Below are 18679 nucleotides of genomic sequence, written 5' to 3'. Positions count from 1 at the left end.
AAATGGCACTCAAGGATACAGTTTTAGATTATTAAAAGTTTATAGCTCCTTTTCCTATTTTTTATTGTGATACAGTATGTAGAACCTACAGTTCATCATTTTAACAATGTTTAAGTGTACAGTTCCCAGAGCATTGAAGAGATTATATTTTATATATTCCAGACCACCATTCATACATCAAAGATCACCATCCATCTCCAGAGTGCTTTCCATTTGTAGAACTGAAACTATGTACCATTAAACACTAAGTCCCCACCTTTCTGTGCCCAGACCCTGGCTACCACCGGTCTATTTCCTCATGTAAGTGGAATCACCCAGTGCTTGTCTTCTTGTAACTTGCATATTTTGCTTAGGATAATGTCCTCAAGGTTTATCCGTATTGTGGCCTGTGTCAGAATTTCCTTCCTCTACTAGGCTGACTAATATTCCCCTGAGTGTCTACACCACAATTGGCTTATCCATCTATCTGTTCATACATGCTTGGGTTGTTGCCACAGGTGAGCCATGATGAATAATGCTGAGAGCATAGATGTGTGAGTATCTCTTTAAGATTCTGCTTTCAATGATTTGGAGCTGAAAAGACTCGGAAATGAAGAGGCTGGCTAATTTGCTGATTCTACTTCTAACATGTTGAGGAACCTCTGCAGCATTTCCACAGCAGCTGCACTGTGTTACACTGCACCCACAGGTCACAGGGTCTGGTTTCCCCATATCCTCACCAATGGTTGCTTTTTCCTGCAGGTTTTGATAATTGCCATCTTCTGGGGGAAGGTAGAAGTCATGTGCATTTCTGTAATGCTTACTGATGTTGGGCATCTTTTCCTTTGTTGATGACCTTTTGTCCATCTCCACTGGAGGAAAGCCAGTCAGGTCCCTTGCTCATTTTTGAACACTGTGTTTTGTTGTGGTTGAGTTTTAGGTGTTCTTTATATATTCTGGATAGTACTCCCTTCCCACATATCTGATTTGTAAATACCTCTGCCCCTTCTGGGGGTTGCCTTTTAACTCCACTGATGAGTATATTATTTCTTACAGCTCATTTTATGCATGGAACATTCTTCCCAGAAAGTGAACAGGTAAAGTCAGAAGCTTTAAAATGTGGAAGATGCAAAATGACTAAGGCCATGGGTCAGGAAGAAGGTGCACAAGCTCTGCTGCAGAAGGGGCTCATCCCCTGCCCAGAACCTCTCCAGTTAACTGCAAAGGGAGGCTAGTTTAAAAGGCACATTTCCCATACTTGATGCTGCTGTGTAGTGGGTGGTACAAATTTCAGTGACCCTACAAAATCCTTTTCCCTAGATACATCCTACAAGGTTCCTCTGACAGCTGGTGGTAAATACACCAAGGTGGAGCTCATTCATCCAACATCACTACCAGTGCCCATTCCTCACAGAGGCACACACCGGGAGCAGAATTTTTTTATTTGGGGTCTTGAGCTTGTGGGTTCATGGTCTTGTAGGTCATAGTGAGGAAGAAACAATGAATGAACCTGCAGGAAACGGCCAACACACACATTTAATGTTTTTCTCTAAAAGGAAACACCTCTCTCTCTCTTTCTCTCTCTCTTCCCCCCACCTCTCTCTCTGCAAAGAGAAAGAAAAAGGACTGCAGCCAGCTAAGGGGACAGAGTGCAATGGGTCACAAGAAGCCTGAGGCTATATTGGACAAATTAGTACCCTTCTTTGGGCATCAGTTTCCCCAAAGGAGCAGGTGTAACTGGGTGGGACCTAGATGTCTTCCTAGATGTCTTCTTGGGGTCTGTGTTTGGGGAGATGCAGGAAGCCACATGCATTTGTGTGAGGCCACATGCTTGTCCTCCCCAGTGGGGAGAAGACGGTGGGCACAATGGGATGTTCAGGGGTTACAAGAGCTTCCATCCCAGGACAGCAGGCTTCTGACAAGGAGCCCTACGAGGAGAAGGTGACCGTGCATGGTGTGTCCCCAAAATGGAGCTGCCAGAGAGAAGTAGGGGGAGAAACAGACTTTGGAACTGAGATAGTGGTGTGCCCTCTGTGTCTGTGGGACCCAAGAAAGGGACCGTGTCCAGCAGGGAGTGTCAGATGGCACTTCTAAACCCCACGTGCAGTTCCAAGGGGAGAATGAATTCTTGTGTTTAGGGTTTCAATGTAGGGGCTCAGAGATATTAAATCAACATAACTTAAGCATCCATGCATCAGTCAGACTTGGCCGCCCACCATGTACCTATCACATGTGGACATCTCATTCCTTTCCTGTCTCTGGGGTACAGATGACAAATGTCACCACTACTCTGCCACAGGAGGAAATACTGGCCAGCTAGACATGAGAGAGCTGCAGATGTGTCCTGAATGGAAACACAAGAGGCCAAATCTTGTGCCCCCAAAAGCCGTCCACCCCAGGCCAAGAGCAGACGATAGAGGCCTAGAAAACGCGCCTCCTGGGGTATGGAGCTGACCGGAGAGAGGGGCTAACAGAAAGGTCTTGGAAGAACTCCAGCAATTTGATTCCAGCTTTCTCATTCCAGTTGCAGATCTGGGACGCACTGATTCACAACTTTATAGTTTTTATTCAGCATTGATTTATGGGCTGACCAATCTGGGCCTAATCAGTTGGAGAAGGATTGGGTCTTTTGTCTAATAATGTTATATTTATGAGCCGGGTCTGGAGTCAATAGCACAGAACTTCTAAGACCTTGGCGAGGGGAGTTCACAGCTCATTTTCTGTCCCAAGTCACACTTAAAGATCCACTGTGTGTCAGAGGCTCCTGGTGTCACTTCATAGTCCAACTCCGAACGGCCTGCCTGTAAATCTTCCCCAGGAGTTGTTACAACAGCCTTGTTCTTGGTCCCATGTGCTGCTCGCTTTCTTCCCTCTTTGCATGTTTTGCCCATGGAAGTCCTTGGCCCAGGGCTAGAGATGTCACAGCTGCAGAGGCCAGGACAGCAGAGCCTGTGTGCTTGAAGAAGCCCCACTGGGGCTGCACAGAGTTCAGAGGGTTATCACGCTTTTCCGGCTTGATTTGTGGTTATTCTGGTTCAGTGACTATAAAGAAATGAGTGGCCTGGCTAGACAGGAACTGGCTGAGAAGCTGCCATGGTGGGGAGGAAACAGAGGCAGTCAGATCTCACGTAGCTTTATGCTTGTCTTTGACAGAAAGACATTTCCCTCGTCCCATTCTTAGCAGCTGTCTGTTTTGGGTCAGCTCTGGCCATGTTATCTGCAGGATGCCTGGGAAGTCCATGCTGGGTACCACCAGCAGCAGCATAGAGTGTCAGCCTTGAGCCCCTAATTTACCTTTGGACAGCTCCAGACCAAGGTTCCACCATACAGTTCACACCTGTGCCGGAAAAATTAAGCAAGAGCAAGACACTGCTGGGGGAAGTTTAGGCATCAGAGGGAGGGAGGAAGAAACCATGAATTCTAAATTCCTGAGCCTGGAAAAGTGACCAGATCTGTCATTCAGAGGGGTCTCCTGCACTCCATGATGACTCCCACAGGGCGGGGGCAGCAATCAACGGGACTGTTCAGGCCAGGATTAGCAAGCGCTGTTTGCAAAGGTCGAGAGTGTAAATAGTTTGGGCTTTAAGCATCACATACGGTCTTTGTCACATATTCTTCTTTTTTTTCACAATGATTTAAAAATGTGAAAGTTGCTTTGAGTTCACAGGCTGTACAAGAACAGGTCACTGACCATAGTCTGCCAACTGTTGGTTTAGACGAACTAATTTTTCTTGCATTCAGAAGTTGTGATCCATTCCCAGTGTGTGTGCATGTGTGAGCGTGTGTGAGTGTGTGTGTGTGTGTGTGTGTGTGTGTGTGTGTGTGTGTCCACTGTCCAGGGAGAAGGTGCCTGAAGCTCCACAGTTGTTTTCCTCTGTATCCCAGCACCCTGGGACAAATGGGGCACTAGGAAAAACTCGCTTAGGGGAGCCAGGGAGCACGGCAGAAGACTGGAGGGCTTGTCCCAGCCCAGCTCCTGTGCACAGCATTCCTGACCTTTGTGATCTTTCTGATACCCGCCTGCAGGCCAGGTGACACCCCAGCTTCCTCCTCAAAAGTGATGTGCCCTACAGGCATCTCAAAGCCTCCTGGAATAACGTTAGATGTCAAAGAGGATAGGATCGGGCCTTTGAACTTGCTGACTGGTTCCATGCACGTCTAAGCCAGAAGGCACCATCCCTCATCCAAAAAGGCCCCTCGGGGTGCAGAGAAGCTGGAATGGCTCTGCACAGAGACTGAAGGATGCCTGGAGGAATGACTCTCCCTGCCGTGCTCGCCATGAGAACGTGCTGTGCAGCCTGCACACCGGGCCAAGATTGAGGGCACCAAAGGGATTCATGCACTGTGGGCAATCATCGGGGCTCCAGCGAGGCCAGGAGACTGCAGAGACTGGTTGTCCTGACCTCCCTCCCAGCCGGCACCAGACTGGCCAGCACGCAGGCCAGGCACCTGGAGAGCCCTCGGGACTGCTCCCTCACTGAAGTTTCTGGTGCACCAGCTGCATGTCTGGGCAGGGCTGGGCACACCGGGGAGGGCATGGACAGGATATAGAGCCTGCAGTGGGAGGAATGGCTGGGCCAAAAGTTAGTGCCGTCCAGTGAGCATGTGAGCAAGAGAAGCAGCACCCTGTGCATTTAGCGGGGGGAAAGCTGGCACCAAGAGCCTTGGGAGATGTTCCTGGTAGCCTCGTGCTGGGCCTTGGCACCTCCACTTTGTGGAAATGCTTTGAGCCCTCTGGGTACCTGGTGAACGGTGCATGCAGAGGTTAAAGTCAGCCTCTGAGCACAGGCGTACTGGGCCCTTGTTTACAGAAGGCTTAGGGATGAGTCAGCAGCAAAAGCCCCTGGGCCTGGGATGCTAATGCAGTCCCCACGCAGATGGCAGAAAGCCCTGCCTTCTCTGACTCTAGGCAGAGTTGGCTGTTCAAGTCAGGCAGCCTGAGGTGGTGAGGAAGGAGGGAAATAAAACACAATAACAGCTCGTAAAGTTATGTATCCCTGCCATGTGGTTAACAACATTGGCCTTATAGGCCTGCGGGGCTGTGGGTGCTTTGAAGCACCGGGCTGGCACAGCCATCCAGCCCACCAACACTTCCGCCCCACCTTCCCCTCCCCTAGTGTGCAGGACCACTGAGGCAGTGACAGGTGGGGCACAGGCGTGCGGAAGTCCATGTTTTCCAGTTTCCTATTAGCATTTCCTGCCATCCTCCCACTTTTCAGAAACCTGTTACTTCCAAAAGCAACTGTGCCACCACTCAGGGGACACAGAGAGGTCAAAGGCAGCTCATTGGTTCAGGAAACTGAGCTTCTAATAAAAAGGACAGGCAGTCCCGGGGGGTGGCATGGTGAGAGGCTGGGACACAGACAGACCCAGGCTCTGCTAGTGACCAGCTGTGTGACGTGGGCAACTCATGTGGCCCTTTGTGACTTGGTGAGGGTGTTGCAGCCCTCTTTCCTGCACTGGCTGATAGGGGTCTGTGGGGGAACAGAGAACACAGGGAAATTCTTGGCCGGGGCCCAAGGTTCTTGAGTGCAGATGTCCTTTTGATACAGGAAGATGGTCCAGGAAGCATGTTCCATGTCTTGAATGTCTCCACCCCTCCATGTCATAGCTTGGAACCTAAGTCCCCAGGTGATGTCAGTGACAAGCAAGTCCTTTGGGGAAGTGGCTAAATCCTCAACGTCCACTCTGACAATTGGATCAGTGCCTGTATGAGAAGGATGGATGGATGTGAGAGGACATTTGGGCCCTTTGACCCTTCCACTTTCCATCATGTGAGAACATGCAAGAGGCGCCATCTTGGAAGAGAGACTGGCTCCTAACTAGACACCAAACCTTAATCTTAAATGTCCCAGCCTCCATAACTGTAAGAAAACACATTTATGTTTATAGGTTGCCACAGCCACAAGTATTTTGCTGTAGAAGCACAGACAGACTGAGACACCTCTCTAATGGGCAGGTTGCTTCCTGTCTCTCACAGCAGCAAACTACCCTGGTTTACCTGCCTTATCCAGATCCTACCGTCCACCAGGAAGCATCAGTCTCTCCCTGCAATCTATCTCTCCCTGCCCTGGCACCATCTCTGGGACAGTCTCCAAAAACCACTGTCCCTATTGAGACCCCTGCCCTGGCCCCTCTAGCCTGGGACAGGTAAGTATCTGCAGCCGCTGTCTCTGGTAACCTGGCCTCTCCTTGTTTGCCTCTCCAGCTCTTCCAGGACCCTTGTGTCTCACTCCTAACCCAGATCCCCTGGGGGTGACAAACCTGGACAACTTCTGTTCCTAACCAGACCATGACCCTTGCACCATTTGAGGAACCACCCAGGATTCCTGTCTGCAAAGTGGCTTTGCATGTTTCTGGTCCAGCCTGCTGTGTATTCATTTTAAAGTTAAATCTCCAGTACACAGCCTTGTTTCTATTTCCCTTTGCCCATCAAGTTCTTGAATGAAGCTACCCAAGGCCCACTGATCTCTTCCTCCTACTATTCATTCACTTCCCCTTTCTGGACCATGATAAAGATAGCAGAAACCTAAAACAGGAGTAGGAGTGGACATTCAGGGCGCTGGCAATCATACCTCTAGGAATTTTCCCTAACAACATAATTACAGAAGAGTGGAAACATGTATGCTCCGACGTGGTCATTACAGCAGTGCTTACAATAGTGAAAAATTGGAAGCATAAGTAGGAACCGGTTTGGCAAATGTTGCTTCATATATAATATCACTTTTAAAATGAAAAGATTTCCATCATTTTCAAAATTTAAAAAAAGGAAGAAGATTGCAAGCCAGTAGGCATACTGAGATCACAAATAGGTAAAACTGCAGGCTTGTAGGATTTGTACATAGATACAAACGTTTCAAAGATCAGATGCCAAAATACTGGCACTGATATCTCTTGGGGTGAAGCTTTGCATTAATTTCATATTCACAAGCTATCAAGGTGAGTCTGGCCAAAGGGACCCATCACCACATTGGTATTTAGGATTCATGTGCCAACCCCTCTTAGTCCTAAAAAGATTTTAGGGACTTTTTGTGACTGCTTCTAACCTAAGGTAAAGAAACTAAGTTAAAATTGACCTAAGAAGCCAGGTGTGGTTGTGCACATTACCCATAGTAATCTCAGCACTAGGATGCTGAGGCAGGAGGATCACAAGTTTGAGCCCAGCTGGGCCACTTCACAAGACCCTGTCTCAAAATAAAAAAAAATTAAAAAGGGCTGGGTGTGTAACTCAGTGGAAAGGTACTGGGGTTCAATCTCAATGGTGCAGAAAAAAAGGTGTAAGAGACTGCTTCAAACAAATAAGTGTGCGGTCTTCAGCTACAGGGCGGGCAAAGGATGTTTGCACAGTTTTCCTGGTGCAGCTGCCCCTTCCTTCCATGCCCTCTCTGCTTCTGAAGCACAGGTGTCAGATTCTGCAGATGCAGAGACTGAGGACCAGAGGGGTTAAACATTGCCCCTCAAATCAGACCAAAGAAGCCCGCCTCCCTGCACCTGCTGCCCACCCCAGAAACTGTTCACATGCTATAGCTGTTGGTGATCCTCTCTGGCTGAGACCCTGGATCTGGGGCTCTAAGAGGATGGGGACTTCATCCTAGTCACTTTAGTGTTCTCCATCCTGGCCACCAGTACTGTAGACACTGGTGCTGAACTGGCATGAAACTCTCTCAGATGTCTTCAGAAGAGGGAATTGGACCTAACATAGCCTGCCTTAAAAAAAGTGAATAAAATGATTCCCCGAAGTTTTGGGCTGCCACTGAAGAAGCTAGGCATCTGTGGGCTCCAAAGATGAGTGGGAGCCTGGGGGAAAGTATGCCCAGCTGGCTGGAGTCTCAGGGCCAACACCCTCAAAACACACCTGTGATCCAAGTAAGTCTCAGGTCTACAGCATCCGCGCCTCCCGCAGAATCAGAGGCAGCCTCTTGGCCAGCTCTGCAGTGATTCCTGCACACCGACCCCAGGGTCACCGGGGCACCTGCAGCTGGGGAAGCCAGGCTACTACCACCCCAGCGCTCCAGGTGCCAGCCTGGCACTTGCTTGAGCGGGGCAGTTTTTCTGTGTCCGTGAGGTTTCTGACCCTTGGTTTGTTTCTGGAGAGAGCAGCACGTGCACTTCAGGAGAATGAGCACACCTTACTAAAACCCTGATCCAAACAGGAAGGTTCTAAGAAGGACCCTGTGGGAAGCCAGATCCCGGGGCACCTGCATTACCCCAGATTTCAGAGATTCCACCCAGGCCAGAGAGTCTCACCAGGGCACCCTGGCAATATCTGCAGACACTGGATCCATGGGGGTGAATCAAACCCCTGATGGCGGAAAGAGGAGGCTGCAGAGGAAGAGACACGGCCCAAGGGACCAGCACCCAGAAAGTGGATATGAAAAGTTTTATTTATTGCACAACTTTCTTATTCATAAGAAAGACTTAAATACCCCCCACCCATTTTCCCAAGTACATCAGATTTTTTTCACTTCCCTATTGTCCAAACTTCTTGAGCTGTGGTTATAACTAGAGAAAAAAATATATAAATTTATTTTTTTTCCAAAGAAATATTTAAGAAGAAACTCCTCCTTCAGCATCTCGAGAGGGGAAAGCTGGAGCTGCCCTGAGCTCCTGACCTGGTGATGTGCTGTTCTCTTCCCCCTCCTGCGGGAACCAAAGTCACAGGAGCAGGTAGAGAGAAGGATGGTTCTCCAAGCCTCCTGCCCGGGACACCCACCACCATCGCCATCTCTGCATGCACTGTTTCTGCCAGCAGGGCAGAGCAGACAAGGAAGGTCAGCAGGGACAGCCCAAAGGGTCCCCTGAGCAGTGCTGTCTTTGCAGTGGGCACAAGGACTCCAGCCACTGCATAGGCTGCAAGAGCATCATGTTTTATATCACCAGAGTCTGCTGGCTCTGGTGACATCCCAACTTTGGGGACCAGAGGCCTGGCCCCTGTGCCCCTGTCCATCAGTTGGCATCCTGTGTGTCCGGTGGGGACTGTGGCCCCAGAGCCGAGGCCAGCCTGGTGAGAGCTCTCGCGATGACCCCCAGGTGGCTGTTCATGGTCCGTAGTTCGGCCAGGAGCTCCCCGACATCAGGCCCCAAGCAGCGGTCCTGGGCACTGGGGTCCCTGTCCTTCTCAGGGTACTCATTCCCTGGGGCCCTGGGAGCAGCGTCTGGTGAGGAGGCGACCCCCAAGCCCAGGCCTGTGACTGGAGCAGGACTGCACCCAGGTGGAACAGGAGGACCCGGAAGTGATGGGGCCGGCTGCTCGCAGGGAGATGCAGGCGATGTGGGCTGGGTGGTGGTGGAGGGACCTGGCTCCTCTGAGGAGAGGAACAGGGTTGGGGACGACTGCGAGTCCGAGGTGCTGGGCTCCGAATCTGTGGGAAGAGAGCAGACAGTCACTGTGTGCAGCAGATATGTGCAGGAGGACGCAGCAGGAAGCCCAGAGGCAGGAAGGACCTGGAGTCCGGGCAACACACTGGGCACAAGATGGCCACCTAGAGGACAGAGCGGAAGCTTCAGGAAGCTCACTTGGAATCAGTGTGGCTGAGACGGTGACAAGAGGCCCCTACCACAGGACTCTCGGGGCAGACATGGGTTACATGGAAGACCCCCGGAACCGGCTGGAGTTCCTCAGTTTACCATCTGGGAAGGGAGGTGTGGGGGGGCACAGTGACGCGACGTGTGCCCCTGCTGGTTTCCCAGTCAGCTCAGCTCCCCCGGAAAGCACCCAGACACCCGTGCTCCAGGGACAGGTGTGAAAAGGAAATCGCCAGATCTTCGTATGTGCACGAGTTTAACCGCTAAGAGAAAAATGTGTTCAAGAAAGACTGGACACAGCACACGAGGACAGCGGGTGTTTGACTTCCTGACCTTGCCTGACTGTTTAGGGATGTCAGTGGAGACCGCCCCTGCTCAGCCGTCCCTCATGCTGGCCTTTGGCCTAGTGACCGCTTCCCGCCAGGCCTATGCTGAACGCTGCCCTGACCACTCTCTGTTCAGTCCTGTGGCTGAGTTGGGCAGCTGGCACTGATGCTTTTATTCCGGTGTGGCATTCCCTGTCACCTGTGCTGACACCGCCGTGGGGACACCAATGGAGAGCCCTCAGATCTCCCTACAGCATGCTCCCCTCACCAGCTGCTCATGTGGGACGTGGCCTCCAGGAGGAAGCCCTGAGTCCGCTCCAGGAGCAACACCGGGAATCTTCCCCTGGGGAACCCAGAGCTACGGAGCTAGGACACCACAACCTGGGGCCCAGGTGAGTAGGAAGGTTTGGGACAGAGTTCAGAGAAGCACCCAGCCCAGCTCAGCCCAGCCCAGCCCTGCCCAGCCTTTGACGGCCCCTGGCTCCTTGTAGAACAGGAGGGAGGGCGAGTGTCTGATGACTTCAGCCCTGTAATATTCACATCTTTTATTTTCCAAGAATGTCATGAGACCCACAGGGTGATCTCCCGGGTTTAAGACCTGGTGAGTCAAGTCTGCAAATACCTCTGACACAACCCCAGCCCAGGTTCTCACCAGGCTTTTCCAGGACGGAGGCCCAGAAGGACAGCAGGCATGGCCAACGCTACAAGGACAGGATATGGGGAGAGGAAGAGAAGGCTGGGATCCTGGCTTGAGGGAACCTGATCAGTGAGAGCAGCCCACAGCTACCGAGCACTTACTAAGGCCATGTACTGGCTCTTCTTACCACTGGGGAAACTGAGGCTTGGCTATGGTAGATCCTCTGCTCCCTGGCACAGAGCTGGCTGCTAATGCCCAGGGGTGTCCCACGAGAAGATAGACACACTTTGGGAAGTTCAGCAGCAGAGGAGGAGAGTGAGGAGGAGGGAGATGCACTGGATGGGCCCACTTCCTACTGTGCCGGGGTCAGTCACCGTGAAAGCACAGAAAAGTCACCCACAGCGCTACCATGAACAGGATCCTGGGGTCCACCCCCAGTGCCACCAAGAATAAAAATGCAATCAACCACCTGGGGAGCTTTCTGGACACCTCTGGTGCCTCCAACCAATTAAACCAGGATATGGGTGGGGCCGGCAGTACCCGTGGATTGAAGGTTCCTAGAGGGATGGTCTAAGAGGTAGTGGAGGTGCTCAACAAGAGCAATTTCTGCATTTTCTCATTTAATTCCCACAATCACTCTATCTTGTTCACAAACAGGGAAACAGGTTCAGCGTTTGGATGGCATAGATGCTCTGTGGCCGGCCCCTCTCTATCTCTTCCGGCAGATCCCTTCCCACATGGGGCTCGTTCTCTGTGGATACTGAGCCTCCTATATTTAAAACTGGTGTTAAATTTTTGCATATGTAAATTTCTTTCCCATGTGTACCTCTTTTGTTTACATTCAAATGCACGGAGGTCTCTGCCTGGAGTAGCATTGCTACTAAGCATTGGGTGGGTGACAGCTCCTGGCACCCTCAAAGGGGCCACCAGCTAAAGGTTCGAGGCCCATCCCAGGAGGATCTTGGGTTTCTGTTCCCGTCTTTCGTTCACTTTGGCGTACACCATGCAGCCGCCCTGTCCTGGTGGCCACAGCTGGGCTAAGGAGAAGAGAATCTCTTCACGGAGTCAATAAAGCAAGTGGCTGGGGAGGGTGTAGCAGCTTTGAAGGGTCCCCTCTGTGAACTGCCTGAAGAAAGGAAGTGAAACGCAGAAGTGAAAGCCAGGATCTGGGTGTTTATAGCCACAATGGCATCAGGCACAACAGGCAAAAGGTAGAAGCAATGTGTCCATCAGTGCACCAGTAAATAAAGGAAACATGGTATGTACATGTGGTAGAATACTATGCAACCCTGAAAAGAAATGTGTACCCATGCCACATCATGTATGAACCTTGAACAGATTATGCCAAATGAAATAAGTCAGTCACAAACACTATACAGACTATGAGTCCTACTGGGTGAGGTTCCTGGAGCAGTCGGATGCAGGGAGACAGAAAGCAGTGTTAGGAGTACCCAGGGCTGGGGCCAGAGGCTTGGGGGCAAGTGTTTAAGGGGTGCAGAGCTTCAGCTGGGAGAATGAGAAAGTTCTGGCCTCAAAGATAGTGATGATTGCACAGTGGGTGGGGGTCTAATCCCACAGAGCTGCACACTTAGAGGCAGCTGCACTGGTGGGTTCATGGTGTACAGTTTTCACTGTAATGACGGGCAGGAAGGTACAATACCTTCATTCATGCAAGCTCTTGGGAAAGATCCACAAAAGCATTTCCTGTGTTCCTGTCACTGGGGATGGGAAGCGCTTGTAAGGCACTGGGTAGAGCTTGTAACCCACTGATCAGAGGGTATAGATGAAAGGCCCTAGAGGCCTCAAGGATGGGGTCTAGGTCTGCACCAAAACTCTTCCACGGACACAGGGGAAGAGATTCCAGTCCAGCACCCATAGCTGCAGCCAGGCCCCAATCTTCCACCTCATCGCCTCATGGCTCACCCTGTGGCGGTGTGACTGGGAGGAGCCGGGCATGCTCCTACCCCAGGGCCTTGGCGCTTGCTGTCCCTCTGCCTGGACAGCCCCCCTTTGTCTCCTCTGGCCCTTGCTCACCATCTTGAGTTCGGTTTATAATTACCACCCTGGTGGCACTCTGTCCCTGCCCTGTGCAGTAGATGCCGTTGCAGTCCCATGTACAATGGCCGGCTGCTGCAGAGGGTGACACTGTTTGTGCATGGGGCTTGGATGTGGTGTGCAAGGGCTTCAGAGCAGGGAGCGCGGTCCTGGGGGCTTCCTCACACGGCTTAGCAGGAAGCGGCCAGGCTGAGGGGCCTGCGCAGCAAGCGGAGGACTCTGGACCCTCACAGGCAACACGAGCCACCCACAGGTCCAGGCAGGTGAAGGACCAACTTGATTTGCATTTTTCTAACATTACTCGAGGTGTAGCTGGAGGGAGATGTGTAAAGGGACGTCAGGACCCTGAGTAAGAGCAGATGGTACTGCAGCAGGAAGGGACCAAAGAGTGAGCCATTTTTTTTTTTTCCCCAGGAATGGATTGAATTTCAGCAAAATGAAGTCTCCCCGCTACCCTCTAAGACAGCGCTGCGAGTGTTGGCCCCGGCCACCGTGGTCTCTTGTGCACCAGCCTCCCACAAGAGCAAGTGTGGGCTTCGCAGGGCTGTGTGTGCAGCCCGATTCAAGCTTTGCTGTGCAGCCCCTACCTGCGCAAGCTCTACACGGAGTGTGAGCAGTGTCTCTGTGTGGCAGTACACCCGTGTGCAAGGTGACATCGAGACCCCGCTGGGAATAGCTCTTAGGAAGCGCTGTGTGTACAACCTGAATATTCTTTGGCAGGAAGATTTCTGTGTGGGGAGAGAGGAGATGCAGAATGAAAAAGCTGTTCTGACACCACAACCAACTTTGGCTCACTAAGCCAAATTCAAAATAGATTATGTTCCTTCGCAAGGCCTCCGCAGGTGAGCAGTTCTCAGATCGGCCCATTTATGCCTTCCTCCTGGAGGGCCATCCCCTGTGAACTCTGCTCTCTAAAACAGTGTTAAGAAATAACAATGCCCCGATGCAGTTCCAGCCCGCCAAGGCCCAAGCGCCCAACACAGGAAGAGCTCACGAAGGGCCGTGTCACCTGCAAAGCACGGCTACTTGGTGAATTTGATGATGTTCAGATTTTAACCAGGCCAGGAAGCCCAGAGGGTGGCCAGCTGGGCCGTCTGAGCAAACCCGTGAATATTAGAGCCCGGGTCCCATGGAGCCAGGATGGCACCAAGCATGCGGGGAGCAGAGACAGCCTCATGAGGGCAGGGAACAACCAGAGCCCAGATGCCACCCCTGTGTGGGTCAACAAGAGAGGGAGGCAACAGGCCAAGCTGAGCCATCTGCACGCAGGGTCCAGGACCTGGGGGAGGGGGTTGTCCAGGAGCAGAAGGTGCACACACAGGTCTGAAAGGAGGCACCCAGGGTTAGCTAGTTGTACCCCAACCTGCCCCAAGGAAGGGCGCAGTGGAGCAGGCCAGCAGAGAGGACATGAACTGCAGCCGCATTCTCCAAAGCACTAAACATCGTGGCTCTCAACAAGGATGTTCTCCTAGGGCAGAGCGGAGAACAGGACCCTGCACCTTCTAGGGAACAAAGTGACTGCCAGGTAAGTTTCTGTTGCTGGGAGACCCTGTCCCTCTGAGCTCTGCACACCCAGGAACAGACTTGGCTCTGCAAAGCTAGTACCTGCTGTTGGCAGTCACGTGGGACTACAGCCCCTGCTCCTGACATCGGCAGGGCCACAGGAGTGTCCCCAGCCAGCCCTCCCAGCCTTATCCCAGAGATTCTCTGCAGCCGGACCTCCCAGGCTCACCCCTCTGTCTCTCCCTGGAACAGCTGTCCTAATGTGGGCTAAGCTTTCCCTCCCCTCCCTCCCCTCCTCTCCTCTCCTCCCCCTTCCTCTCCCTTCCTTTTTCCCTCTTCTTTCCCCTTCCCTTCCCTCTCCTCTGTGCCGTTTCTCCTAATGACAGCCCTTTGCGCCAGCCTCAATTATGCACAGAGCTCCACCAGCAGCCCCAACTCTAAATTTGGCCTTGTGCTTTGGAAGGGAGGCCTTGGCATCTTGCTTTGCCCAAAACGAAAGATGCTGCTCCCTGGGGGGAAGCAATGCCAAGGAAGGGGAACCAGGGAGAAAGCTGTAAAAATCAAAATCTACAATGAACAGAACACCTGGCTGCCTCGGGGAGCCGGGCTTGAGGCAGATGTTCTGTCCTGGCCTCCGCCCAGCCACCCAGACTCTGCCCGCCAAGGCACACAAAGGCAGCAGCCTGCTCAGGTCTGCCTTGCACCATCACTCGCCAGCCTGGCCCCACCAGGGTCCACAGAAGGGACAAGAGGGTGTCGCTGGAATTCCCTGGGGTCCGGATTTGAATCAGCGCCATGCTCCGCAGTACTCTGAAAGATATACATACAGTGGCCTCCCTTCGCTCTGAACACTGAGAAAAACAACTCTCTACCAAGTCACTGGGAACAAAACTCCAGAAGCCCTCCTCCCTCCTTCCTCCCGGACTCTCCCATGCCACTGTCCCCAGATGAGAGCAGTCCAGGAAACTGCATTCACCCCACGCTCCACCGCCTGCAGAACCGCAGGAAGGACTCTGTGCCTCAGGTGCAGGAGTGATTAAAAAAAATACAGTAAAATCTAAAAATTTTTATTACAGTAAAAGACACATTGCCATTAAGTTCCCCCAGAATCCTCCCCCTCAATTCAAAAGCACTCATCCCATCATTGTTGCAACTCTGCCGCAGCTCCGGAACTCCTCTTTCGTGAGTGTCTTTAGTTGTGCCTTGCTTTGCCCAAAGCAAGGGCAGGGTACTGGCTGCCTCAGTACCCTGATTCCACTGAACACGTTTCCCTTTCTTCATCATTTTGACTTTGGGAATGAGCCAGAAGTCACACACACAGTGCCAGGCCCGGTGACTAAGGTAGATGAAGACACGACATCATGTTTTTACGAGACTTTCTTTCCTTGTGACAGCACTTGGCAGTAACATTCATCATACTTTTGATCACACCTCCCAAAGACACTCAGGAAAGATTTTCACAACTGCTTCCCAAAGTGACAAGAACAACAGGATAAGTCTGCTTGAAGTCAGGGGAGTGTTTTGAGGGGGGATTCCTGGCAATGTGTCATTTATTATATTTTTTATTTAAATACACACCATACTTTGATCAGCCCACTCTCCACCTTTTTTCCCCCCCTCTGGTACTGGGAATCGAACTCACAACCTTGTGCTTGCCAGGTAGGTGCTGTGCTGCTAAGCTAAATCCCTAGCCCCACTCACCACCTTTTGAAATTCACTTCTCCAGTGTACTTTTGTTGATATTTACATCTGGAGCATGTAGAAGGTGGAAAAGTTGGTGATGAGAAACAAAACAGAGAAAAAAAGAGAACCCTTGCTCAGATTTACGATGTCTAATGGGATCTGAGAACCTAAACTATCCTTGGAGGTGCAGGGGGGCTGATGGGTAGGTGGGTGGAGTCATGGAGTCAACCTAACGGATATTGATGACCCATCTGAAATCCTCCACTAAGTACTCATTGATCGTTTCTTGCGTGTATTGTCTGATTACCAGGCCCAGCAGTGACAAGCGTCTGCTAGGGTCAGTTGATAATCACTTTGGAGGAGAAGCATGTGGCTCATGAGAATGAGATGCTGCAGGTCTGCAAAGCCTGGCCTCACAAGGGTTGCCAGGGACAGATATGTGTGTCCTTGGCAGACTATGCAGGTGCAATCCAAACAGGACCAGGAGTGTAACCAAGGCAGGATACACTGCCCATAACCCTTGGGACAAAGAAGACAAAAGGCTTTGATAAACCAGCATAGGGCTTCTGATGTCCTGGTGAGTTTAGGAATGAACATCTTTATTCCTCTCTCAAATGTAGAAACTGAGAGAATTATGTGCAGGGGTTGATGAAAACAGGACTCCACACACTCAACTCTGACCACTTAGCCCCTTGGTTCCCCCATAGCCCAGGACCCACAGGAAGAGCCAAATATCCCAAGCGTGGGCTGCCTGTCTGGACAGGGACGTCCCAGTGCCAGCTCTGAACAGTGACACTGGACACCAGCCCTGTGGCCCTTTCTGAAGAGCAGGCTCCAGTCTTCTTCTCTCCCAGCGTGGTCTCCAGACTGGTACACCGTGCTACACTCCAACCTGATTCCTCAGGCCATCAGCGAGCTCCCGTACTTTCTGCCACTCTGGGGTAAAAGTAGCACCAATACTTTCCGACCAACTCTCCAGTAAGATGAAAGTCATTCTCCTCTTCCACCCTTACCCTCCCCTCCCATCCTTCTCCTGTGCCCAAGAACATAGACATTCAGTCTCTCCACAGTCAAAAAAACACAACTCTACCATTTTCCTCTAATTCTCAAAAAAAAAAAAAAAAAAAAAACACCATTTTGAATTGCTGTTGTTTCACTTACAAAGGCAAAATAAAAAAATAAAATGAGGTAAAAAGAAATCCAATCTTAGTGAACTAAGATTATAAAGTTCAGATTTTAAAATTTTTATTATACGCTATGTACTTTTTGTTTGCTTACTAACAGAACTTTTCCTTATCTGGCCAGTCATTCATCCCCTTTGCTCTTTGCTTATGGAGGCACAGGCCAGTGGGAGGGTCATTTGTGGGCCTGGAGTTTCTCTGGTGGGCTCTGGAAATGTTCTTTCAAATGCTCTGTGCTGCCATCCATTTATATATGAAATGCGTGAAAGGAACCCTCCCATAGAGATGGGATGAGGTTTAATTACTGCAAAGCTATGAAGTGTCTTACAGCTGGCCAGCTGCAGAGGTTAAGTGAGAAAGCGCATGGCCATAGAGTGCACGCCTGCTCCCCCGCGATCATTTCCTGTGCCTCTCACCCAGGGGTTTATGTCAAGTAGTGTGAGCCACAAGGTCTTCAGAAAGCTGTTAAGTAATTTCTTGGCCTGCTTTTCTTTACCTTTTTAAAATAAAAATCTTGTACTTCTTTTTCTCTTCTGAACACAGGCTAACCTGTCTGGTCACTCTGTGCTGTATCAGAAGGGAGGTGAGGGGTGCAGGGGACCTTTCCCACTTGGGCCTTCCTGTGCCTCTCTTACCTTCTTCTCTGTCACCTTGGTTCTCCACCTGCATCTCTTTTTTTTTAGGAAACCTTGTCGTACATTTTCATAACTTAAAACAAATCTGACTCTGAGCCCGGGGCTTCCAGCTGCTGGACCAATCCAAAGCAGACCCCTGAATCTGCTGCCTGATATTGAACCTGGGGCCACAGCATGGGCTGCGTCCTCTATCCTCCTCCAGGCTTCCTGACACCAGTGTCACACACACCTGGAATTCCAGAAAATGCCCAAGAATGTCCCTGATCCTGTGGCTGCTGTGTCCCCAAGCAGGTGTTGCCCGGGCCTTGGTCCCTGCGCCACCTTCTGCCTCACACATGGATACAATGATCAGGGACTGGCGGAGGCTCAAATTGGCCTTCAAGGGCTGTCCTTGAGGGCCCTACCGTCCTGAGGCCATGCAGGTAGTCATCACAGTGCAAAGGGCAGCAGCGCCCGGCTTCCTCTGCCCTCCACCTCAGTACATGACCCCCAGGACCTGGACAGATCAGGGGTAGCCCCCAACCCTGGAAGCACTGAGGGGAAGAAGTGTGTCCAAAGGGGGCGGTGTGTCTGGCCTTTGTTGACTGTTATCACTGCGGACACCAAATGGCCCCCACCCATAGCGCCTTCAGTGGGAATCCTCAGTCATCCCAGCCCTCTGCTCCCCTGCAGAGTGAAGAAGGGAAGGGGAAGGGCTGGGTGGGTCTGAGTCCAAGGACATGGGCAGATGGGTCTGCCATCTTTATTCCCAGCCTCTGCTGCTACTTTTCCATTCCCAAAAACTGTCACAGAAAACTGTCACAGCCAATGCCCAGCACCACACATGGAGGAGGATGCAGGAGAGGACCGGTAGGGATGTGAGGGATTCACTGAAGGGCAGCCCAGAAGGAAGAGGGTGAGGAAGTGGGGAGGTAGGAAAGGAAGGGAAGGAGGGAAGGGTAGAGAGGGGAGAAGGGAGGAACATTAGGTCCTAAAACCTTTAAAGATAAACTTCCTCTTACAAATGGAGGGGGACCAACAGGGGAGGAAGCCACAGAAAGGCGCGCACAGGAGTAAACACGAGCTATTTTAGGACTTGGTGGTCGCTGGTGGTCCGCGCCTTCCTCCTGGAGGCCAGCATCCATTCCGGGGGAGAAACTGGGTCATCCCAACCTG

The 18679-nt window shown here is 51.5% G+C and overlaps 1 protein-coding gene across 1 annotated transcript in view; it reads right to left on the bottom strand.

Moving 5' to 3' along the window:
- Positions 1 to 8345: 8345 nt before the first annotated feature.
- Runx2 (runt-related transcription factor 2) overlaps positions 8346 to 18679 on the bottom strand; it is a 287714-nt gene continuing 277380 nt past the window's right edge. The window contains exon 7 of the mRNA XM_013516855.1: positions 8346 to 9341. Within this exon, the coding sequence (XP_013372309.1) occupies positions 8926 to 9341 (416 nt within the window). The 3' untranslated portion in view covers positions 8346 to 8925. The remainder of the gene's footprint in view (positions 9342 to 18679) is intronic.

This window comes from Chinchilla lanigera, unplaced genomic scaffold (assembly GCF_000276665.1).
Source record: "Chinchilla lanigera isolate Chin_1 unplaced genomic scaffold, ChiLan1.0 scaffold00036, whole genome shotgun sequence".
Classification (NCBI taxonomy): domain Eukaryota; kingdom Metazoa; phylum Chordata; class Mammalia; order Rodentia; family Chinchillidae; genus Chinchilla; species Chinchilla lanigera.
Note: the sequence above shows the minus strand (reverse complement) of the source record. Positions and strands in the feature narration are given on the sequence as shown.